The sequence below is a fragment of the Emys orbicularis genome, chromosome 10 (genome assembly GCF_028017835.1).
Source record: "Emys orbicularis isolate rEmyOrb1 chromosome 10, rEmyOrb1.hap1, whole genome shotgun sequence".
NCBI lineage: Eukaryota > Metazoa > Chordata > Testudines > Emydidae > Emys > Emys orbicularis.
In genome coordinates this window covers 67,542,359-67,567,788 of record NC_088692.1, presented here as the reverse complement: position 1 = coordinate 67,567,788, position 25,430 = coordinate 67,542,359, and the positions used below count along the sequence as shown (strand labels likewise).

The 25,430-nt window shown below is 43.7% G+C and overlaps 1 protein-coding gene across 4 annotated transcripts in view; it reads right to left on the bottom strand.

Moving 5' to 3' along the window:
• MYO5A (myosin VA) overlaps window positions 1-7,703 on the bottom strand; it is a 105,151-nt gene extending 97,448 nt beyond the window's left edge. For all 4 annotated transcript variants that reach the window (XM_065412371.1, XM_065412373.1, XM_065412374.1 and 1 more), the window contains exon 1: window positions 7,627-7,703. In XM_065412371.1, the coding sequence (XP_065268443.1) occupies window positions 7,627-7,688 (62 nt within the window). In that variant the 5' untranslated portion in view covers window positions 7,689-7,703. The remainder of the gene's footprint in view (window positions 1-7,626) is intronic.
• Between the last annotated feature and the right edge of the window lie 17,727 nt (window positions 7,704-25,430).

Below are 25,430 nucleotides of genomic sequence, written 5' to 3'. Positions count from 1 at the left end.
CTTTGGCGACATGGCCCTGTCTCTCCCAATAAGCAACCAGAGCTCTCAAAAGCGGCCATGGTTCTCTAGTTCCCAGTCACGATTATAGTGAGAGCAACCCAAAATCATTAGAGAATAATCATCTAGGTCACTACTTGCTTCTGTTGTGTAGAAAGATTCTTTCCTCTTACCGCTACTAAACATGTCTGCACATAAACTAAAGGGAAGCCTTAAATATTTGATAAAGATCTCCCTGCATATACCTGTCTATCCAGACTATGTATTAATATGATCCCTATTACCATAGTATCAAAACACCTTGCAGTCTTCAATGTATTTATCCTCACAACACCGCTATAAGATAGCACTTCCCTATTACTCACACTTTGCAAACTGGAAACTGAGCACAGAGACCGTGACTGCCCAAAGTCACACACAAGATCTGTGGAGGAATAGGAAATTGAACTGTGGACTCCCACATCCCAGACTAGCACCCTAACCACTGGACCATCCTGCCTCTTCCTTCTCCTTTTTTCTATGAAGTGCCACTTCAATCCCCACCTCATCTGATGAATATCTCTGTATACATTACAAATGTGTGTGATTGTCTATGTTTTTCTACCCCACTGCTATCTGTCCATGAGCCAAAATTTCTCAAGATGGCTGCCAAGATACTTCTATGCAATGTATTGAAGGTAGAAGCAGATTTTGCATAACAGTCTGTGAAACAATTTTGGCACTTTGGCACAAGTGAAATTGCAAAGAGTCAAAAAACATTAATTGACTCAGTTTTCCTTAGCCTACTTTCCAACACTGCCAAGGTACAGATATATTTAGACGTATTTAGGAGAAGCTGTCATTAAAGACAATTTAATTTAAAAAATTTCTATTCACCTCAGGTTTTGTCAAATCATTATTATTTTTAATACAGTGTCCTTTTTGACTCCGGGATTTGTTGAGTTTTATAACTCATCATTATGTAATTCTATTTCCAACTGAATCTCCTCTGGATGGTTCTTTTAGAAAACCAGCAGGCAGCAGCCAAGTTCTTTTATTTAAATTGAAAACGGCGATCTCAACAGTATTCGGGAGCCACTCTAAGCCTGGATGAGAATGCACCGTGATTATCCCATTACAGTGTGCTCCCACTACACAGCCCAAGGGAGCACAAGTACAGAAAGGAACAGCTTCAACTAAAACCTCTAGTTATATATTATACTGCAGTTCAGAATCATCCCCATCTCCTCTTCTTCCAGACCATATGATGTCTCTGTGTTTAATTATAAACAGTAAAGAAAGAGGGAAAGGGAAGAGGAGTTGTACTTATTGAGGGTTACAGCCTTAGTATGCTGATTTTGGAATGCCTCCAAAAAGGGTTTACTATTTTACTGAAATATTTTGTAAATTGGGTTATCAGCAGGTCGTACTTAGAGGCAAGTACAGAACCAGCTTGGAAGATACAGCACTGTAATTCCTTAGAGGACTGCTTTCGTGGGCAAGTACAGCATTTGCAATTAAAAAAATCAATGCTTGCCAACTTATGTCACGTAGTTACCATAGTTATTTTCTATAGGAGTAAGACTGAAATAGGAAAATGTGTTAACGTTTGGGAAATGCTGACTTTTACGACGCTTAGCATTGTAGTTCCAAAAAAAGGGGTCAAAACATGCAAGGATCCAAATGCTAATCATGTGATTTATGCTTCCAAGACAAAGACGAGTGTTTCAATGGCTATTTGCTTCTTTTTCTATTGCACGCCTTCCTAAAACGTCTGGCCAAAATCTGTTTAAACTTGTTCAAATGAAGCATTTGACGTATGAGGGATATGAGACAGACACAGACAGACAGAGCATGCAAGACACACACACAAAACCTGGCAATGGTTACTATATAAAACCTAAAATGGATAGAAATAGAAAGACAAGGCTCAAGGGAAAATTTATGCTCATTGTCCAATGTAAAATTACCAGTATAAGGACCTATCAGGCAAACTTATTCACATGAGTAAGAATTATTCATGCAAGCTGTCACAAGAGAAGCTCCACAGAACTCAATGGGCCGTACTGTCTCCTTCCACATTAAAACCCAGAGTGGGGGCTTCTACAGAAAGAAAACTCTGCAAGGAATCATTTGTTGAGATTCCCCAACATCACCTTGCCAGGAGAGTGGTTTGTCCCGCAGCAAAATAGTCACGTGTCCCACCCCCCAAATCTGGCAGATTCCAGGGAGCTCTGGGATGCCTGGATCATCCAGCCTGAGGGCTTGAGCCTCTGCACCAGCTTTTGCCCACCAGTGGAGCTTCATGGTATTGTGACTCCACTGGAGTAGTACTAACAGAAGCACTCTCCTGGCCACAGCTGCCTCCAGCATGCTATGCACAAGATTCAGAAGGCTGGAAAGGAGCTGATATGTTCTCTCTCAGCCTGTTTGATCCTCTCTTGGCTTCCCCCAGCATAGACCCCCAGACAGGGCTCTACCAGATTAAGGTGGGAGAGAGTGGGATCAATGCCATAGAGGCAGATGAACCCCCTTTCCACATGGAAGAGGAGATCTGCGCAAAGACCCCTCTGTGAGTGAACTGGGAGGAGGGGGGCAAGGATGCAATCCATCTCAGTGAAATTACTTGGGAGTAGAGATTTACAGGATTGGGCCCATATGCGCAGAAGTGATCTAAAACAGAGATCTCAACCAAACTGCACTGGCCAGATCCATCCCACATGAGAGAGTTATGTGACCTGCAGAGCATAGTCAGATTCTGCAGAATCTCAGCCTTCCTCCCCCCCACCCCCAACAGAAGTTTCTAGCCCTCATTTTTGCAAAAATAACCTTTCAAATCTGAACTGAGTGTAGAATGATGCTGTGTTACTGTCTGAGTCTGCAGACAGCCTGAAAGAATGACTAAGAGTTGTGAATTTTCCCACCTGCTAGTAACTTCATTGGGTTGGTAGCCCTGAAGTCTAATGACATTTTAAATGTAAGCATTAACATTTCATTGTTTATTTTATTAGCAGAGTGGAGAAGCAGTCAGAGTGAGGAGCTGGTAGATGTGGCAGGAAGGGAGATGCAGAAAGAAAAAAAGATACAAAGACAGAAAAGGGGGAAAGAGAGAAAAGAAAATGGGGAAGGAAAAGAAACAAAAGGCCATGTTCTATCCTTGACCTTTCTACAAACATCCCCCAGTTAACTCCACTGTGGAGGAGTCTTAAATGCATATACCAGCTCTTGGACCATCATTAAAAATGAAATTCAGAACTCTCTACAAAGTCAGTTTGACACCCCTTGATCTAAAACATACTTAGGCCTGGTCTACACTACCCCCCAAATTCGAACTAAGGTACGCAACTTCAGCTACGTGAATAACGTAGCTGAAGTCGACATACCTTAGTTCGAACTTACCGCGGTTCAGACGCGGTCCACACGCGGCAGGCAGGCTCCCCGTCGACTCCGCGGTACTCCTCTCGCCGAGCTGGAGTACCGCAGTCGACGGCGAGCGCTTCCGGGATCGATTTATCGCGTCCAGACCAGACGCGATAAATCGAACCCAGAACTTCGATTCCCAGCCGCCGAACTAGCGGCTGGGTGTAGACCTGGCCCTAGATTTGTTGCTTTATATGAACTGATGCTGTGAGCTGCTGAATGTCAGTCAGTGCCCACTGAAGCTAGGAGTGAGCCCTATGGGCTGTAGTAATACTAACATTCAGCATTTACGTAGCACTTTACTTTTTCAAAGCACAGTGCAAACATTTAATTAATGGTCAATGTTAACTTTATAACCAACCACTTTCAATGGAACTGTCCACACTTCCAGGAAACCATGGACTGGTCATCTAATTATGAAAGAGAGTTTTCTCATCTATCATCTACATTGGGGGGGAAATAATCAAGCTGGCAAAAACAAAATCTAAAATATTAATATATAAATTATTAAAGTAGCTCTAAGGTGCAAATGTTAAGATAGGCCCACTGAATTTCAGGTATAAAAGAGTATCATGACTAGTTATGCTAGAGACCATTTAAATATATAGTACCAGGAAGAATGAAAAATGATGGGAAAACATGACCTGCCAAGACAATACAAAAATGCCTACCATAAAACACTAAGATTATTGCCCTAAATATAGCAGTCATATGAATATTTAATCACTAATGAAGAATGAAATCATCAAATCTTTAAGGAAACAAGAACAAATGGATATAAACTGGCCATCAACAAGTTTAGGCTTGAAATTAGATGAAGGTTTCTAACCATCAGATGAGAGAAGTTCTTGAACAGCCTTCCTAGGGAAGCAGGGGCGCAAAAAACCTAACTGGCTTCAAGACAGAAGTTGGTAAGTTTATGGAGGGGATGGTATGAAGCAGGGGTAGGCAACCTATGGGACGCGTGCTGAAGGCGACACACAAGCAGATTTTCAGTGGCACTCACACTGCCTGGGTCCTGGCCACCGGTCCGGGGGGCTCTGCATTTTAATTTAATTTTAAATGAAGCTTCTTAAACATTTTAAAAACCTTATTTACTTTACATACAACAACAGTTTAGTTATATATTAAAGACTTATAGAAAGAGACCTTCTAAAAATGTTAAAATGTATTACTGGCACGCCAAACCTTAAATTAGAGTGAATAAATGAAGAGTTGACACACTGCTTCTGAAAGGTTGTTGACCCCAGTATGGAGGATACTGCCTACAATGGCATGTAGCTGATCTGTGATTGCTACCAGCAAGTATCTCCAATGGCCAGTGATGGAACACTAGATGGGGAGAGCTCTGAGTTACTACAGAGAATTCTTTTCCAAGTGTCTGGCTGGTTGGCCTTGCCCACATATTCAGGGTCTAATTGACTGCCATATTTGGGGTCGGGAAGGAATTTTCCCCTGGGTCATATTGGCAGGGACTCTGGGGGTCTTGCATCTTCCTCTGTAGCATGGGTCATGGATCACTTGCAGGCTTAAACTAGTGTAAATGGTGCATTCTCTGTCACTTGAATTCTTTAAATCATGATTTGAGGATTTCAGTAACTCAGCCAGAGATTATGATCTATATAGGAGTGGGTGGGTAAGGTTCTGTGGCCTGCAATGTGCAGGAGATCAGACTAGATCAGGGATCGGCAACCTTTGGCACGCGGCCCATCAGGGAAAGCCCCTAGCGGGCCGAGCCGGTTTGTTTACCTGCAGCGTCCGCAGGTTCGGCCGATCGCAGCTCCCACTGGCTGTGGTTCGCCGTCCCAGGCCAATGGGAGCTGCGGGAAGGGCAGCCAGCACATCCCTCAGCCTGCACCATTTCCCACAGCCCCCATTGGCCTGGGACGGCGAACCGCAGCCAGTGGGAGCTGCGATCGGCCGAACCTGCGGACGCTGCAGGTAAACAAACCGGCCCGGCCCGCTAGGGGCTTTCCCTGACGGGCTGCGTGCCAAAGGTTGCCGATCCCTGGACTAGATGATCATGATGGTCCCTTCTGGCCTTAAAGCCTATGATGACTTAAACTGTTTTTTAAAAAAAATCCAACAGACGAATTGCAATCTTAATATGTATTATGGATTTTAGCCTCATTAGTTAAAGAATGCAAATTAAAGTGAGATTAAAGCAGTAATGACCCAGAGAGAAGCCACAAAGAGGAGGAAAATATGCATCATCATAAGAAAAATTAATAATAGTAAGGGACTAAGAACTTGGACATAAAGAGAAAATATAGAATACATTAGGCACATTAAATAAAGAGTCAAGGACAAAAGGAAGAAAAGATAAGTAATACAAAATGGAGAAAGGAAAAAAGCACTTAAGAATATAGGCATAAAATGTAAACAAGTAGCTCATTACTTCAGTGCAGAGAAATTCTGTATAGTTATTTAATGAATGAGGTGCTGAAATACTCACTTATAATTCCAACATATGTTTAAATAACACTTTAAATGACAGTAACTTTTATAAATAAATTCACAAAGGAATACATTTGTTATAACATTCTCTAGGCACACAAACAAATGATTTCGGTTTATTAGTGCTAAGTATTTTAAAATATCATTTCCACACCTGTTTAACATCTCATAACCCATTCTAAAAGAAATTTCTACCCATGACATTCGTTATTATTCAAGAATTGAACTACTGAAATATTGCTGGAGGAAGGATGGTGTTGGATTAAGGCACAAGACTGGAGGTCAGGAGATCCTCACACTGCCACAGACTGACTGGGTGACCTTGGGCAAGTCACTTATTGCCTGTTTGTCTCAGTTCCCTTCTGTGTAACAGAGATAAATTATTACCTCACAGACATTTACAAGGGTTAATTCATTAATGTCTGTAAAGCAATGAGTCCCCCAGATGGAAGCAGCTATAAGTGAAAATATGATTTCTATTTCATCCACACCAAATTCTATACACACCTCTTTAGTCGAAGCCAAGTTCTTTTAATATACATAGCAATCTAGATGTTGGGTACCTTATGTAGCTCACAGACTGCTGTGAAAAAGGTATACATGTACGTACAAGGTATACATAGCAGTCTATATGCCGGGTATTTCAAGACAGAAGCAGTCTATGAACATGCTACATCCACACTTATTGCACCATGCTCTACTATTCTTTTAAAATGGGTCTATTATGTGGTTAACATGCAACTCGGTGGTTTTCACATAGAGGACTCACCAGGCTTCTGCCTTTTAAGCATATTATTCTCTCCTTTTCCCTTACACATTCTTAACTGAACATGCAGTTATACTAAGGTGTCCATCTCATCACTTTCACCCCATCTGCACTGTGCTTCATTCTCAGAGGGTACTGCATAATTGCCACACCACAATGGAAAACTCAGTCATCTTATTTAGTGGCTATATGTCTTGAAGGACAAGAATGTCAAAAACTTCTATCCATAACAATAGGGCATGAGGATCCATTTTGTTAACTGTACATGAACAAACACCAGGGTCTGCATTCAAGAACTGAAATGTGTGAAATTCTCTGGTTGGCATGACCTTGAGAGAGACCGGCTGGATTTCACAGCCCACTTTCCTGGGTTGAACAATCCGTTTTCAAAGAACACTTAAAGTAAGAATTCACTCTCTTGCAGTAGTGGCATCATTACAGTATTTTAATTTCAGGTATCTGTACTCTTCAGACACTCTGCAATTTTCTTTTGCCCTTTAAAATACTGGATGATGAGTTATTTTCCAAACCTAAATTGTACAGCTCTGGCTTCACTGATATGGGTAAGAGACAGTTCTCCAAAGCCTGGGTATTGTTAAGATTACCCATAGATTAATCATCTTTTCTGTTGGGTTATATGTAAATATTTGCATTCTTAAAGCACAATTATTTGTTCCTTAAAAATAGATAGTGGTCCAAAAATAGCCCTCTGTTACTTATCAGTCTGAAACAACATTGTCCCTTACAGATCCGATCAAATTTTAGACCTAGATTCTGAACAGTTCCAATTACCTATCAAATGAGTACTGTCTGTAAGAGACAAATTTTTTTTATTGTTTTGCTAATTTCATGGGTTTATTAGGTTTTGAAATTTAATAAAACAGTGGAGCAAAGAGACTTGACACCTTCTACTAAGTACAAATAAAAGCGGAGTCAAGTCCACTGACTGGGAACTTAAGACCTCATTCCTATGGGAAACAAAATTCAAAGGCTGTTTTTTCACAAACCTGGCCATCTGTTTATATGCTTCTTCAGCCACAGCAAAGATGTGTGGATCCATATCCCCCATATTCTGACCACTGTATGCATTGATGATATCTTCGCCATAGATAGGCAGCTGCTCATAAGGATTTATGGCTACCAAGACGATACCTACAAAGGAAATGGAACAAAATCTTTTAATAATGGCTGAGTTGAAAAGGTAAAAGTGTCAAAAGCCAGGTGTATGTTGTTCTAATCTTTCTTAAATGTTTAGCTTGGAGGAGAACGAAGTCCTGATCTGAAGCCCACTGAAGTAAATGGAAAGACATTATTTTGATGGTTTTGGATTAGGTACTAAATTTGAATCCTGAAAGTTTGAACACAGTTCATTTTCTTGCTTGTAAGAAAATCACCAGGGAGGACTTTTACTCTTTCCCCATTTTTAAAGTTTTGGGTTTGAAGAATGAAACGTTGCTTGGGTTTAGAGTAAGTCAGCCGGACATTGACTGATGATGAACAGCCAGCTCTACCCAGTAACAAGCTCAGTGAGGACTGTACTTCCCATCTTTTATTATAAATCATGGCCTCTGATTTGCTCAGTTATTTGTTGGGATCTAACAGAAAGGCTCTGAAATAAAATAGTGCCCACTTCTCACATAAGGGCTTAATGATGTCAGACATGTCAACCATTTGTGCCTGATGTTATGGCACCACATGTTAATATTAGAAATTTGTAGTATAAAAGAACTAGTATTAGAAATTTTAGTATAAATATTTCTAATAAACAATGGCCTGATTTTGAATAGTGGCCTCCAACAAGTGCTCAGAAATAAATGTAGGTGTACTGCATAGAGCTGGCACACCTAGGCTCCTGATTGAACTTGGTAATCAAATAGTTAGACATTTAAAAGTACTATAACACACTTCCACAAATTATTTCAGACCAAGTTGAAAGTCAGGCCAATATTTTTAACTTACTACATCTCCCGTTTCAAGTCTCTCATGACACTGCCACGTAGGGAAGCAGTTGCCATGTGGACAGAAAGAAGTTGTAATCCTAGTTGTGGCCATCTAATAAGCACACCAGGCATCGTTCTATGCATCACAACTTGAATGAACATGTCTCCCTCATTCCCCAATACCAGATATTTCTATAGCAGTGTCATATCTAAATATACCCAGCAATCAACCTTCACTTTTTCTATAAAGCACTAAAAGTCTGTAATTCAGGGAAAGAAACAAGACAGTGTTCAGGCCTAAATATTATGACTGACACAAAGTAGGTGGAACATTTTTCATGGAATAGCAAAGAAAAGGCATCTGAAATCTGGACCTGCTGCTCCGAATATCATCCCAGTTTTACAGATGACTAAATCATGTCATATATTTACAGATCAAGCAAACAGCAAAATAAAAACACAAACAAGCTTTCTAATGAGCAAATACCTTTTGGAAAAGGATTGGAAGGATTCTCGTCTGCATCTTTAGATATATTACATGTTATACGTCAAGACATAACTATGTAACCTGTGATACAAAGACCTCAGTGTTTTTCCATCAACCATGACTTCACCAGGATGACTCAGGGACTTGAACTTAAAGTCTCTATTATTTTTTTAGAAAAGATGCCAAGCCCTTATACTTTAATGAAGAGTCAAGAACGAACACACACACCCCTACCCATCCGCAAGTTAAGGGAATTTTTTTAGGTGCCAATTTTACAAATCCTGCTACTGAAAATATGAGCAGCTAATAAAAAGTTCAAGTTAGAAGGAAATAATTGGATCATATTCTAGTCCCCATCACAGATATACCAAACCATTTGTAGTCTGAGTTTGACTGAAGCCCAGAAATGGAATAGCAGAGGTGTTACAGACCAGTATTAAGGTACACTGGCAGAGCTGGGTAGGAGCACAGGAATGGAACAGTCGAGGGGCTACAAATCAGGACGAAGGTGCACTGGCACATCTTTGTGCAGAAGGATGAACAATGCCTTCCCGGCACATGCTAGCCTTCTCAACAAAGCCAGATTCACCCATACAAAATTAAAAATAAATAAGACTACAGTTAAGCTGGTTGCACAATGAAGAGGCTGGGACCATGATCTGATGCAAGAGATTAATACAGTAACTCCTCACTTAACGTTGTAGTTATGTTCCTGAAAAATGTGACTTTACGTGAAACGATGTTAAACGAATCCAATTTCCCCATAAGAATTAATGTAAATGGGGGGCGGTTAGGTTTCCAGGGAAATTTTTTTCACCAGACAAAAGACATATATATATACATACACACAGTACAAGTTTTAAAAAAACAATGTAATACTGTACACAGCAATGATGATTGTGAAGCTTGGTTGAGGTGGAGGAGTCAGAGGGTGAAATATTTCTTAGGGAATGCCTTACTGCTAAATGATGAACTAGCACTCGGCTGAGCCCTCAAGGGTTAATACATTCTAGTTAATATAGCCTCACACTCTACAAGGCAGCACAAATGGAGGGAGGGGAGACAGCATGGCAGACAGAGACACACACACAGTGTGTGTGTGTGTGTGTGTGTGTGTGATATGTGCATTGCCCCTTTAAGTATGCTGACCCCACTCTAATTACATTGCCTTTTTAAGTAGATCAGCAAGTTGAGACAGCAGTTGCTGCTAGCAAGCTCCCTCCGTCCTGAGCCCTGTCGTGCCCCCCCCCCCATGGAGATGGGGTAAGTGGGGGGCAGGAGCAGGGGGGAGGCGGATACCCTGATATTAGCACCCTTTCCTCCCCTCCCCCCCCCCCCCCCAGCAAGCAGGAGGCTCCCAGGAGCAGCTCCAAGGCAGAGGGCAGGAGCAGCACATGGCAGTGGCGGGAGGGACAGCTGACCTGCCGGCAATTGATAGCCTGCTGGGCAGTTGCCTCACAGGGAACTTAGGGGAGCGGGGAGCTGATGGGGGGCTGCCGGTCCACCCTGGTTCCAAGCCCCCACCAGCTAGCTCCACTGGGCTGCTCTTCCTGCAAGCAGTGGACAAAGCAGGCAGCTGCCAAACAATGTTATAAGCATTGCGCAACTTTAAACAAGGATGTTCTCTAATTGATCAGCAACGTAACAACAAAACAATGTTAACTGGGACAACTTTAAGTGAGGAGTTACTGTATAGCTGAACTGCTCAGTAATAGTGATCATAATGTTATTAAATGTAACATCCTTGTAAGGGGCAAAATACCAAAGAAACCCACCACAGTAGCTTTTAACTTCAAAAAAAAAAAAAAAAAGGCGAACTTACACAAAAATGAGGAAGTTAGTTAACTGGAAATTAAAAGGAACAGCCAAAGAGTGAAATGTCTGCATGGAAACTTTTTAAAAACACCATAATAGAAGCTCAAATGAAATGTGTAAACCAAATTTAAAAAAAAAAAAAAAAAAAAACAGCAAGAGAACCAAAAAAATGCCACTATGGCTAAACAACAGACTAAAAGAGTTGGTTAGCAACAAAAAGGCACCCTTTAAAAATTGGAAGTCAAATCCTACTGAGGAAAATAGAAAGGAACAAACTCTGGCAAGTGAAGGGTAAAAATATAATTAGGCTGGTCAAAAAAGAATCTGAAGAGCAACTAGCAAAAGACTGAAAAACTAATAGCAATTTTTTTTTAAGTACATCGGAAGCAGGAAGCCTGACAAACAATCAGTGATGCCACTGGATGATGGAAGTGGTAAAGATGCACCCAAGGAAGACCAGGCTGTTGTGGATAAGCTAAATGAATTCTTTGCATCAGACTTCTCTGCAGAGGATGTGAGGAAGATTCCCACACCTGAGCCATTCTTTTTAGATAACAAATCTGAGGAACCATCCTTGATTGAGGTGTCAATAAAGGAGGTTATGGAACAAACTGATAAATTAAACTAATACATCACCAGGACCAGATAGCATTCACCCAAGAGTTCTGAAGGAACTCAAATATGAAATTGCAGAACTAACAACTGGGGTATCTAACCTATTTCTTAAATCCACCTCTGTACCAGACAACTGGAGGTTAACTAATGTAACTCCATTTTTTTAAAAACAGTCTCCAGAGTTGATCCTGGCAATTACAGGCCAGTAAACCTAATTTCAGTACCAGGCAAATTGGTTGAAACTATAGTAAAGAATAGTATTATCAGACACATAGATGAACATGATGCACTGCAGAAGAGTCAACACAGCTTTTGTAAATGGAAATCATGCCTCACCAATCTATTAGAATTCTTTAAGGTTGTCAACAAGCATGTGGACAAAGGTGATCCAGGGGACATAGTATACTTGGACTTTCTGAAGGCCTTTACAAGGTCCCTCACCAAAGGCTCTTAAGCAAAGCAGACAGTCATGGGACAAGAGGGAAGGTTCTCCCATGCATCAGTAACGGGTTAAAAGATGGGGGGGGGGGAAGGGTAGGAATAAATGGTCAGTTTTCACAGTGGAGAGAGGTAAATAGTGGGGTCCCCCAAAGAACTGTACTGCGACCAGTGCTGTTCAATATATTCATAAATGACTTGGAAAAAGGGATAAACAGTGAGGTAGCAAATTTTGTAGACGAGACAAAATTACTCAAGGTAGTTAAGTCCAAAGCAGACTGTCAAGGCTGTATCCCTACTTTGAACTTTAGGGTACAAATGTAGGGGCCTGCATGAAAACTTCTAAGCTTATCTACCAGCTTAGCTCTGGTCCGCTGCCACCATCTTAAGAATTCCCTCCCTGGGAAGCCTTGAGAAACCTTTCACCAATTCCCTGGTGAATACAGATCCAAACTCCTTGGATTTTAAACAAGGAGAAATTGACCCTTCCCCCCTCCTTCCTTTCACCAACTCCTGGTGAATACAGATCCAAACCCCCTTTGGATCTTAAAACAAGGAGAAATTGACCCTTCCCCCCTCCTTCCTTTCACCAACTCCTGGTGAATACAGATCCAAACCCCCTTTGGATCTTAAAACAAGGAGAAATCAATCAGGTTTTTAAAAAGAAGGCTTTTAATTAAAGCAAAAGGTAAAAATCATCTCTGCAAAATCAGTATGGAAAATAACTTTACAGGGTAATCAAACTTAAAGAGCTCAGAGGAATCCCCTCTGTCTTAGGTTCAAAGTATAGCAAACAAGATAAGCACTTTAGTAAAAGGTACATTTACAAGTTGAGAAAACAAAGTAAATCTAAGACGCCTTGCCTGGCTTTTACTTACAATTTTGAAATAAGAGAGACTTGTTTAGAAAGATGGGGAGAACCTGGATTGATGTCTGGTCCCTCTCAGTCCCAAGAGCGAACAACCCCTTAAACAAAGGACACACACAAAAACCTTTCCCCCCCCAAGATTTGAAAGTATCCTGTCCCCTTATTGGTCCCTGGGGTCAGGTGTCAGCCAGGTTACCCGAGCTTCTTAACCCTTTACAGGTAAAAGGATTTGGAGTCTCTGGCTAGGAGGGATCTCAGCACTGTACACAGGAGAGCTGTCACCCTTCCCTTTATAGTTATGACACGCCCCCCAAATCACAGATAGTGTTGGACGTTTGGTTCCACACTGGCTGTGATTTCTTTCCTGGAGCTCTAGGAGAAAACAGAGTTAATAAGACACATGTACCTTTAGACATACTACTGATTATATAAAAACTAACAATATGTTTTATTACAAGAACAATTGTTAACCAGTTAACTCTGGGAAACTTTCCCGGGAGAGTGCATCAGCCACTTTGTTAGAAGCTCCCGAAATGTGTTGTATTTCAAAATCAAAATCTTGGAGAGCTAAACTCCACCGAAGAAGTTTTTTGTTATTTCCCTTGGCGGTATGAAGCCACTGTAGCGCAGCATGGTCTGTTTGTAGTTGGAACCGCCGTCCCCAAACATATGGGCGTAGCTTTTCCAGCGCGTACACAATGGCGTAGCATTCCTTTTCGCTGATTGACCAGTGGCTTTCCCTCTCAGACAGTTTCTTGCTGAGAAACACGACAGGATGGAATTCTTGATCCGGTCCTTCCTGCATTAAAACTGCTCCCACGCCTCGCTCGGACGCATCTGTGGTTACTAGGAACGGTTCGTCAAAGTCTGGGGCCCTTAGCACAGGGTCAGACATGAGTGTTGCCTTAAGCTGGTTAAAGGCCTTTTGATACTTATCAGTCCACTGAACTGCATTTGGCTGTTTTTTTCTGGTTAGGTCTGTCAGCGGGGCGGCGATTTGGCTGTAGTGTGGTACAAATCGCCTATAATATCCGGCCAAGCCTAAGAAGGATTGGACCTGTTTCTTTGACTTTGGAACCGGCCACTTTTGGATAGCATCCACTTTGGCCTGTAGGGGATTTATAGTTCCTTGACCCACCTGGTGCCCCAGGTACGTCACTCTGTTTTGGCCTATTTGACACTTTTTAGCCTTAACAGTTAATCCTGCCTGCCGGATGCGCTCGAAGACTTTTTTCAGGTGCTCCAGGTGTTCTGTCCATGAATCAGAAAAAATGGCCACATCATCGAGGTAGGCAACTGCAGATTCTCCCAATCCTGCTAGGAGACCATCTACAAGTCTTTGGAAGGTGGCGGGTGCATTTCGCAACCCGAAAGGGAGTACATTGAATTCATACACCCCTGCCTGGGTGACGAAGGCTGACCTTTCCTTAGCGGGTTCATCTAGTGGTACTTGCCAGTACCCTTTGGTTAAGTCTAAAGTAGAGATGAATTGGGCATGTCCCAATTTTTCCAATAGCTCATCTGTGCGTGGCATTGGATAGTTGTCAGGACGAGTTACAGCATTTAGCTTACGGTAGTCCACGCAAAAGCGTATTTCCCCATCTGGTTTGGGAACTAGAACCATTGGAGATGCCCATGCACTGCTAGAGGGGCGGATTATACCCATCTGTAGCATGTCCTGGATCTCCCTTTGTATAGCCGCTTGGGCATGAGGTGACTCCCGGTAGGGTGGGGTTCTAATTGGGTGAGCATTACCTGTGTCAATGGAGTGGTATGCCCGTTCGGTCCGTCCTGGAGTGGCTGAGAAAATCGGTGCAAAGCTTGTGCACAGCTCCTTTATCTGCTGTCGCTGCAGACGTCCCAGGGTCGTGGAGAGGTTCACCTCTTCCACGCCACCATTCCTTTTTCCTTCATAGTAGACACCTGCAGGCCACTCCGCGTCATCAGTTTCCTGGGCTGTAAACTGGCAAACGTTTAATTCTCTAGAATAAAAGGGCTTAAGAGAATTAACATGGTATACCTTAGGCTTTATGTTGGAGGTGGGGGAGGCTATGAGATAGTTAACAGCTCCTAGGCGCTCCTGGACCGTGAATGGTCCTTCCCACGACGCTTCCATTTTATGGGCCTGGAGCGCCTTTAAGACCATGACTTGGTCTCCTACTTTGAAGGACCGTTCTCTGGAATGTTTATCATACCAGGCCTTTTGCTCTTCCTGAGCATCCTTTAGGTTTTCTTTAGCAAGGGCTAAAGAGTGTCGGAGGGTGTTTTGTAGGTTGCTTACAAAGTCTAGAATGTTAGTTCCTGGAGAAGGCGTAAACCCCTCCCATTGCTGCTTCACCAACTGTAATGGCCCCTTAACCTCGCGGCCATACACAAGTTCAAATGGTGAAAACCCTAAACTGGGATGTGGTACAGCCCTGTAGGCAAAAAGCAACTGCTGCAACACTAGGTCCCAATCATTGGAGTGTTCATTTACGAATTTACGTATCATGGCCCCCAAAGTTCCATTAAACCTCTCCACCAGACCATTGGTTTGATGGTGATGAGGGGTGGCAACCAAGTGATTCACCCCATGAGCTTTCCACAGGTTTTTCATGTTCCCTGCCAGGAAATTAGTTCCCGAATCTGTAAGTATGTCGGAGGGCCACCCTACCCTGGCAAAAATGTCTGCTAATGCCTGGCACACACTTTTAGCCTTGGTGTTGCTTAAGGGTACAGCTTCCGGCCATCGGGTAGCAAAATCCATGAAAGTCAGTACGTACTGCTTTCCTCTGGGTGTCTTCTTTGGGAAAGGACCCAGAATATCCACAGCTACTCGCTGAAATGGGACCTCAATTATGGGTAGTGGCTGGAGAGGGGCTTTAACCTGGTCTTGGGGCTTTCCCACTCGTTGGCACACCTCACAAGACCGGACATAATTAGCAACGTCCTTGCCCATTCCCTCCCAGTGGAAGGACTTCCCCAACCGGTCTTTGGTTCTGTTCACCCCAGAATGGCCACTGGGATGATCATGGGCTAAGCTCAAGAGTTTTACCCGATACTTAGTGGGAACTACCAGCTGTCTTTGAGGATGCCAGTCTTCCTGGTGCCCACCAGAAAGAGTCTCCTTGTATAAAAGTCCTTTTTCTACAACAAACCGGGATCGGTTAGAAGAGCTGAGAGGCGGTGGGGTGCTCCGTGCCGCTGCCCAAGCTTTTTGAAGGCTGTCATCTGCTTCCTGCTCGGCCTGGAACTGTTCCCTTGATGCTGGAGACATCAGTTCCTCCTTGGACTGTGGACTGGGGCTTGGTCCCTCTGGAAGCGATGCAGGTGCTGGGGCTTTTTCCATTGACTGTGAACCGCTGTCCGCTGGTGCACTATGTGGTATTTCAGGCTCTGGCTGAGCCTCTTGGGTAGGGTTATCTGCTGCTTCCGCCAGTTTAGGCTCGCTGGTGCCCTGTGGCATTGGAGTTGTAGACGGGGTTGCAAGCGCTGGACTCAGTGCTGGCAATGGTTCTGGTGCTGGTTGCGTTGCCAGTTCCGGTTCTGGGACTGGCTTTGGCTGGGTCTCTGGGATTGGATCTACTACGGCTGTTGCAGTCGTTGGCAGGGGATCCGGTTCCACCACCTGTGTTTGGGTCTCCGGTAACACAGACGGGGCCCTGGTGGACGGCTCAGGAACAGGGATGGGGGTGAAAGCTTGCTTAGCCTGGCTGCGGGTGACTATTCCCACCCTCTTGGATAGCTTCACATGGTTGGCCAAGTCTTCCCCCAGCAGCATGGGAATGGGATAATTGTCATAGACTGCAAAAGTCCACATTCCTGACCAGCCCTTGTACTGGACATGCAACTGGGCTGTAGGCAAGGTTACAGACTGTGACACGAAGGGTTGAATTGTCACTGTAGCCTCAAGGTTGATGAGTTTGGGGTCCACTAGGGATTGGTGGATAGTTGACACTTGTGCCCCAGTGTCCCTCCAAGCGATAACCTTCTTTCCGCCCACTCTCAAGGTTTCCCTTCGCTCCGAGGGTATGAGAGAGGCATCTGGGTCTGGGGTTCTTTGGTGTGATTGGGGTGTAATGAACTGTAATCGGTTGGGGTTCTTGGGGCAGTGAGCCTTTATATGCCCCAGTTCATTACATTTAAAACATCGCCCTGCTAAGGTATCACCGGGGCGATGTTGGTTGATGGAGACTGGTGTGGTGGGGTGAGAAGGCGTCTGGGGTTTCCCTTGGGATGTGGGTGGGGCCTTGCGGTTGTCCCCGGTGATAAGGTTTTGTTTCGGCTTGCCCCTTCTGATATTCGCTCCAACTGCTACTAGCTTTTTTCTTTTCTGTCACCTCCACCCATTTGGCTCCAATCTCCCCAGCCTCGGTTACAGTTTTGGGCTTCCCATCTAGGATGTACCTTTCTATTTCCTCAGGAACACCCTCTAAAAACTGCTCCATTTGCAATAGGAAGGGCAACTCTTCCGTAGATTTAACATTTGCTCCTGATATCCAGGCATCCCAATTTTTCCCAATGTGGTAGGCATGTCGGGTAAATGACACATCAGGTTTCCACCTTAGGGCTCTGAACCGCCGACGGGCATGCTCAGGTGTTAGCCCCATTCTGATTCTGGCCTTGTTTTTAAAAAGTTCATAACTGTTCATGTGTTCCTTAGGCATTTCAGCCGCCACCTCTGCTAAGGGTCCACTGAGCTGCGGCCTCAGCTCTACCATGTACTGGGTTGGAGGGATGTCGTATCCAAGGCAGGCCCTTTCAAAATTTTCTAAGAAGGCCTCAGTATCATCGCCTGCCTTGTAGGTGGGGAATTTCCTGGGATGGGAAGTGGTACCTGGAGAGGAGTTGTTAGGATGGTCTGATGCACCCTGCCTAGTCCTTGCTGCTTCCAGTTCCATCTCTTTTTCTTTCAGCTCCATCTCTCTTTTATGGGCCTCCTGTTTGGCTTTCTCTTCTCTTTCATGGGCCTCCTGTTTGGCTTTCTCTTCTCTGTCATGTTTGGCTTTTTCCAGCTCCATCTCTCTCTTGTGGGCCTCCTCTTTGGCTTCTTTCTCGAGTTTTTTAATTTGAAGTAGTCTCTGATGTTTTTTCTCATTTTCTTCTGCTTCTAGTCTGGCCAGTTCTAGTTTGCTAGCTGCTTCACTGGTAGTCATTTTCCTGCTTTCCTGTGCTGGGCCACACCCCTCTGCAGTTGACTGAAACTGGGATGTACTCAGCTCTGGCTGCTGCTGAGTTAACAGAGACTTTCTAACTAGCTACTCACGAGGATGTAAAAAGAAAAAAAAGAAAAAAACAATTCAGCTTGTAAATTCCTTTTACCAGTCGTTTGCTCATTAATTGAACCCTTCTCTTAACAAAGGACCTTGTTAAAAAAAACTTAACACCTCTGCCTTCAGGCAAGGAGAGATAAGATATGCATCTACCTTCAGCTCTGCTCTCCAAGCAGCTAGAAGGAAAAAAAAATCTCTTACTGGCTTTTGGGTTTAAAACGATCCCACCGCTGTGCCACCATGTCAAGGCTGTATCCCTACTTTGAACTTTAGGGTACAAATGTAGGGGCCTGCATGAAAACTTCTAAGCTTATCTACCAGCTTAGCTCTGGTCCGCTGCCACCATCTTAAGAATTCCCTCCCTGGGAAGCCTTGAGAAACCTTTCACCAATTCCCTGGTGAATACAGATCCAAACCCCCTTTGGATCTTAAAACAAGGAGAAATTGACCCTTCCCCCCTCCTTCCTTTCACCAACTCCTGGTGAATACAGATCCAAACCCCCTTTGGATCTTAAAACAAGGAGAAATCAATCAGGTTTTTAAAAAGAAGGCTTTTAATTAAAGCAAAAGGTAAAAATCATCTCTGCAAAATCAGTATGGAAAATAACTTTACAGGGTAATCAAACTTAAAGAGCTCAGAGGAATCCCCTCTGTCTTAGGTTCAAAGTATAGCAAACAAGATAAGCACTTTAGTAAAAGGTACATTTACAAGTTGAGAAAACAAAGTAAATCTAAGACGCCTTGCCTGGCTTTTACTTACAATTTTGAAATAAGAGAGACTTGTTTAGAAAGATGGGGAGAACCTGGATTGATGTCTGGTCCCTCTCAGTCCCAAGAGCGAACAACCCCTTAAACAAAGGACACACACAAAAACCTTTCCCCCCCCAAGATTTGAAAGTATCCTGTCCCCTTATTGGTCCCTGGGGTCAGGTGTCAGCCAGGTTACCCGAGCTTCTTAACCCTTTACAGGTAAAAGGATTTGGAGTCTCTGGCTAGGAGGGATCTCAGCACTGTACACAGGAGAGCTGTCACCCTTCCCTTTATAGTTATGACACGCCCCCCAAATCACAGATAGTGTTGGACGTTTGGTTCCAAACTGGCTGTGATTTCTTTCCTGGAGCTCTAGGAGAAAACAGAGTTAATAAGACACATGTACCTTTAGACATACTACTGATTATATAAAAACTAACAATATGTTTTATTACAAGAACAATTGTTAACCAGTTAACTCTGGGAAACTTTCCCGGGAGAGTGCATCAGCCACTTTGTTAGAAGCTCCCGAAATGTGTTGTATTTCAAAATCAAAATCTTGGAGAGCTAAACTCCACCGAAGAAGTTTTTTGTTATTTCCCTTGGCGGTATGAAGCCACTGTAGCGCAGCATGGTCTGTTTGTAGTTGGAACCGCCGTCCCCAAACATATGGGCGTAGCTTTTCCAGCGCGTACACAATGGCGTAGCATTCCTTTTCGCTGATTGACCAGTGGCTTTCCCTCTCAGACAGTTTCTTGCTGAGAAACACGACAGGATGGAATTCTTGATCCGGTCCTTCCTGCATTAAAACTGCTCCCACGCCTCGCTCGGACGCATCTGTGGTTACTAGGAACGGTTCGTCAAAGTCTGGGGCCCTTAGCACAGGGTCAGACATGAGTGTTGCCTTAAGCTGGTTAAAGGCCTTTTGACACTTATCAGTCCACTGAACTGCATTTGGCTGTTTTTTTCTGGTTAGGTCTGTCAGCGGGGCGGCGATTTGGCTGTAGTGTGGTACAAATCGCCTATAATATCCGGCCAAGCCTAAGAAGGATTGGACCTGTTTCTTTGACTTTGGAACCGGCCACTTTTGGATAGCATCCACTTTGGCCTGTAGGGGATTTATAGTTCCTTGACCCACCTGGTGCCCCAGGTACGTCACTCTGTTTTGGCCTATTTGACACTTTTTAGCCTTAACAGTTAGTCCTGCCTGCCGGATGCGCTCGAAGACTTTTTTCAGGTGCTCCAGGTGTTCTGTCCATGAATCAGAAAAAATGGCCACATCATCGAGGTAGGCAACTGCAGATTCTCCCAATCCTGCTAGGAGACCATCTACAAGTCTTTGGAAGGTGGCGGGTGCATTTCGCAACCCGAAAGGGAGTACATTGAATTCATACACCCCTGCCTGGGTGACGAAGGCTGACCTTTCCTTAGCGGGTTCATCTAGTGGTACTTGCCAGTACCCTTTGGTTAAGTCTAAAGTAGAGATGAATTGGGCATGTCCCAATTTTTCCAATAGCTCATCTGTGCGTGGCATTGGATAGTTGTCAGGACGAGTTACAGCATTTAGCTTACGGTAGTCCACGCAAAAGCGTATTTCCCCATCTGGTTTGGGAACTAGAACCACTGGAGATGCCCATGCACTGCTAGAGGGGCGGATTATACCCATCTGTCACCCTTCCCTTTATAGTTATGACACAGACTGTGAAGAGTTACAAGAGATCTCACAAAAGAGAGTGACTTGGCAACAAAATGGCAGAAGAAATTCAATGTTGATAAATGCAAAGTAATGAGCACCGGAAAAACATAAATTAGCTGTTACCACTCAAGAAAGAGATCTTGGGGTCATTCTGGATAGTTCTCTGAAAACATCTGCTCAACGTGCAGAAGCAGTCATAAAAGCTAACAAAATGCTAGGAACCATTAGGATTTGAATTTGAAAAGGTACAGAAAAGAGCAACATAAATTATTAGGGGTATGGAACAGCTTCCATACGAGGAGAGATTGAAAAGACGGACTATTCAGTTTAGAAAAGAGATGACTAAGGGGTGATATGAGAGAGGTCTATAAAATCATGAATGGTGTGGAGAAAGTGAATAGGGAAGTGTTTACCCCTTCACAGAACACAACAACTACAGGTCACCCAATGAAATTAATAGACAGCAGGTTTAACACAAACACAAGGAAGTACTTCTTCACGCAATGCACAGTTAATCTGTGGAACTTGTTGCCAGGGGATGTTGTGAAGGTCAAAAGTATAACTGTGTTCAAAAAAAGAATTCATGGAGGATAAGTCCATCAATGGCTATTAGTCAAGATGGTCAAGGACGCAACCCCATTCTCTGGGTGTCCCTAAACCTCTGACTGCCAGAAGCTGGGACTGGACGACAGAAGATAGATCACTCAGTAATTGCCCAGTTCTGTTCATTCCCTTTGAAGCATCTGGCACTGGCCACTGTCAAAGACAGGATACTGGACTAGATGGACCATTGGTCTGATGCAGTATGGTCATTCTTATGAGCAAACTCATGTCTCACTGATGATGGATGAGCTCCAATATGGTGTATTGGAGAAGAGGATGTCAGCTGCTTGTTAGCTACTGAAGCACCTCCCATAAACTGCTCTCAGAAATATCTCGCTTGTCTAATAGAAGGCTGTTTGCCACCTCTTGTAAACTGCAGGAAAGCACAGTAATTACAACACTATGAAGAGACATGGGGGAGTAATGGTACAAGCATGTTAGCCTCAATATCTCATTGACACTGGCATTGGTGGAACTGGCAGAGAGACTCACAAACAATAGTACAGGTCTGTTTCAGTACAGAAAAAAAACCATGTTCCAATTTCTAATCTGAATCAATAAATGACTTATGCTAACAAACAAAAATGCCAAGGGCTGAAGCTATTTTAGCTGATCTTAGTCTAAGATAATCTTTTGACTTTATTTTTTCCTACACAGGAAAAAAATAAAAAGTAGGGCTGTCAAGCGATTAAAAAAATTAATCACGATTAATCGCACTGTTAAACAATTGTATGTAAGAGACGAGTATGACTGCTCAGAGCTCCGGTATGAAACTGCAGAAAAACCTGAGTGTCTCTGGATTAAGTTTAGAAGTGTGAGCAACAAGGGTGATGTCGTGGTGGGAGTCTGCTATAGACCACCAGACCAGGGGGATGAGGTGGACGAGACTTTCTTCCGGCAACTAGCAGAAGTTACTAGATCGCAGGCCCTGGTTCTCATGGGAGACTTTAATCACCCTGATATCTGCTGGGAGAGCAATACAGCGGTGCACAGACAATCCAGGAAGTTTTTGGAAAGTGTAGGGGACAATTTCCTGGTGCAAGGCTGGAGGAACCAACTAGGGGCAGAGCTTTTCTAGAACTGCTGCTCACAAACCGGGAAGAATTAGTAGGGGAAGCAAAAGTGGATGGGAACCTGGGCGGCAGTGACCATGAGATGGTCGAGTTCAGGATCCTGACACAAGGAAGAAAGGAGAGCAGCAGAATACGGACCCTGGACTTCAGAAAAGCAGACTTTGACTCCCTCAGGGAACTGATAGGCAGGATCCCCTGGGAGAATAATATGAGGGGGAAAGGAGTCCAGGAAAGCTGGCTGTATTTTAAAGAATCCTTATTGAGGTTGCAGGAAAAAAACATCCCAATGTGTAGAAAGAATAGTAAATATGGCAGGCGACCAGCTTGGCTTAACAGTCAAATCCTTGCTGATCTTAAACGCAAAAAAGGAAGCTTACAAGAAGTGCAAGATTGGACAAATGACCAGGGAGGAGTATAAAAATATTGCTCAGGCATGCAGGAGTGAAATCAGGAAGGCCAACTCACACTTGGAGTTGCAGCTAGCAAGAGATGTTAAGAGTAACAAGAAGGGTTTCTTCAGGTATGTTAGCAACAAGAAGAAAGTCAAGGAAAGTGTGGGCCCCTTACTGAATGAGAGAGGCAACCTAGTGACAGAGGATGTGGAAAAAGCTAATGTACTCAATGCTTTTTTTGCCCCTGTCTTCACAAACAAGGTCAGCTCCCAGACTGCTGCATTGGGCAGCACAGCATGGGGAGGAGGTGACCAGCCCTCTGTGGAGAAAGAAGTGGTTCGGGATTATTTAGAAAAACTGGACGAGCACAAGTCCATTGGGCCGGATGCGCTGCATCCGAGGGTGCTAAAGGAGTTGGCGGATGTGATTGCAGAGCCATTGGCCATTATCTTTGAAAACTCATGGCGATCGGGGGAGGTCCCGAATGACTGGAAAAAGGCTAATGTAGTGCCCATCTTTAAAAAAGGGAAGGAGGAGGATCCGGGGAACTATAGGCCAGTCAGCCTCACCTCAGTCCCTGGAAAAATCATGGAGCAGGTCCTCAAGGAATCAATTCTGAAGCACTTAGAGGAGAAGAAAGTGATCAGGAACAGTCAGCATGGATTCACCAAGGGCAAGTCATGCCTGACTAACCTAATTGCCTTCTATGAGGAGATAACTGGGTCTGTGGATGAGGGGAAAGCAGTGGATGTGTTATTCCTTGACTTTAGCAAAGCTTTAGATACTGTCTCCCACAGTATTCTTGCCAGCAAGTTAAAGAAGTATGGGCTGGATGGATGGACTATAAGGTGGATAGAAAGCTGGCTAGATCGTCGGGCTCAACGGGTAGTGATCAACGGCTCCATGTCTAGTTGGCAGACGGTTTCAAGCGGAGTGCCCCAAGGGTCGGTCCTGGGGCTGGTTTTGTTCAATATCTTCATTAATGATCTGGACGATGGCGTGGACTGCACTCTCAGCAAGTTTGCAGATGACACTAAACTGGGAGGAGTGGTAGATACGCTGGAGGGTAGGGATAGGATACAGAAGGACCTAGACAAATTAGAGGATTGGGCCAAAAGAAACCTGATGAGGTTCAACAAGGACAAGTGCAGAGTCCTGCACTTAGGACGGAAGAATCCCATTCACAGTTACAGACTAGGGACCAAATGGCTAGGAAGCAGTTCTGCAGAAAAGGACCTAGGGGTTACAGTGGACGAGAAGCTGGATATGAGTCAACAGTGTGCCCTTGTTGCCAAGAAGGCTAACGGCATTTTGGGCTGTATAAGTAGGGGCATTGCCAGCAGATCGAGGGACGTAATCATTCCCCTCTATTCGTCATTGGTGAGGCCTCATCTGGAGTACTGTGTCCAGTTTTGGGCTCCACACTACAAGAAGGATGTGGAAAAATTGGAGAGAGTCCAGCAGAGGGCAACAAAAATGATTAGGGGGCTGGAGCACATGACTTATGAGGAGAGGCTGAGGGAACTGGGATTGTTTAGTCTGCAGAAGAGAAGACTGAGGGGGGATTTGATAGCTGCTTTCAACTACCTGAAGGGGGTTCCAAAGAGGATGGATCTAGACTGTTCTCAGTGATACCTGATGACAGAACAAGGAGTAATGGTCTCAAGTTGCAGTGGGGGAGGTTTAGGTTGGATATTAGGAAAAACTTTTTCACTAGGAGGTTGGTGAAGCACTGGCATGGGTTACCTAGGGAGGTGGTGGAATCTCCTTCCTTAGAGGTTTTTATGGTCAGGCTTGACAAAGCCCTGGCTGGGATGATTTAGTTGGGAATTGGTCCTGCTTTGAGCAGGGGGTTGGACTAGATGACCTCCTGAGGTCTCTTCCAACCCTGATATTCTATGATTCTATGAATAATAGAATACCATTTAAGTATTTTTGGATGTTTTCTACATTTTCAAATACATTGATTTCAATTACAACAGAATACAAAGGGTACAGTGCTAACTTTATATTTATTTTTGATTACAAATATTTGCACTGTAAAAAAACAAAAATTGTATTTTTTAATTCACCTACTACAAGTAGTGCAGTGCAATCTCGTTATCATGAAAGTTGAATTTACAAATGTAGAATTATGTAGAAAAAAATTGCATTCAGAAATAAAACACTGTAAAATTTTAGAGCCTGCAAGTCCATTCAGTCCTACTTCTTGTTCAGCCAATCGCTCAGACAAACAAGTTTGTTTATATTTGCAGGAGATAATACTGCCCACTTTTTGTTTACAATGTCACCTGAAAGTGAGAACAGGCATTCTCATGGCACTGTTGTAGCTGGTGTCACAAGATATTCACGTGCCAGATGTGCTAAAGATTCATATGTCCCTTCATGATTCAAATACCATTCCAGGGGACATTTATTCATGCTAATGAGGGGTTCTGCTCGATAACAATCCAAAGCAGTGCGGATCAACGCATGTTCATTTTCATTATCTGAGTCAGATGCCACCAGCAGAAGGTTGATTTTCTTTTTTGGTGGTTTGGGTTCTGTAGTTTTCGCATCGGAGTGTTGCTCTCTTAAGAATTCTGAATGCATGCTCCACACCTCATCCCTCTCAGATTTTGGAAGGCACTTCAGATTCTTAAACCTTGGGTCAAGTGCTGTAGTTATGTTTAGAAATCTCACATTGGTACCTTCGTTGCGTTTTGTGAAATCTGCAGTGAAAGTGTTCTTAAAATGAACAACATGTGCTGGGTCATCATCTGAGACTGCTATAACATGAAACATATGGCAGAACGCGGGTAAAACAGAACAGGAGACATACAATTCTCCCCCAAGGGGTTCAGTCACAAATTTAATTAACACACTATTTTTTTAATGAGCGT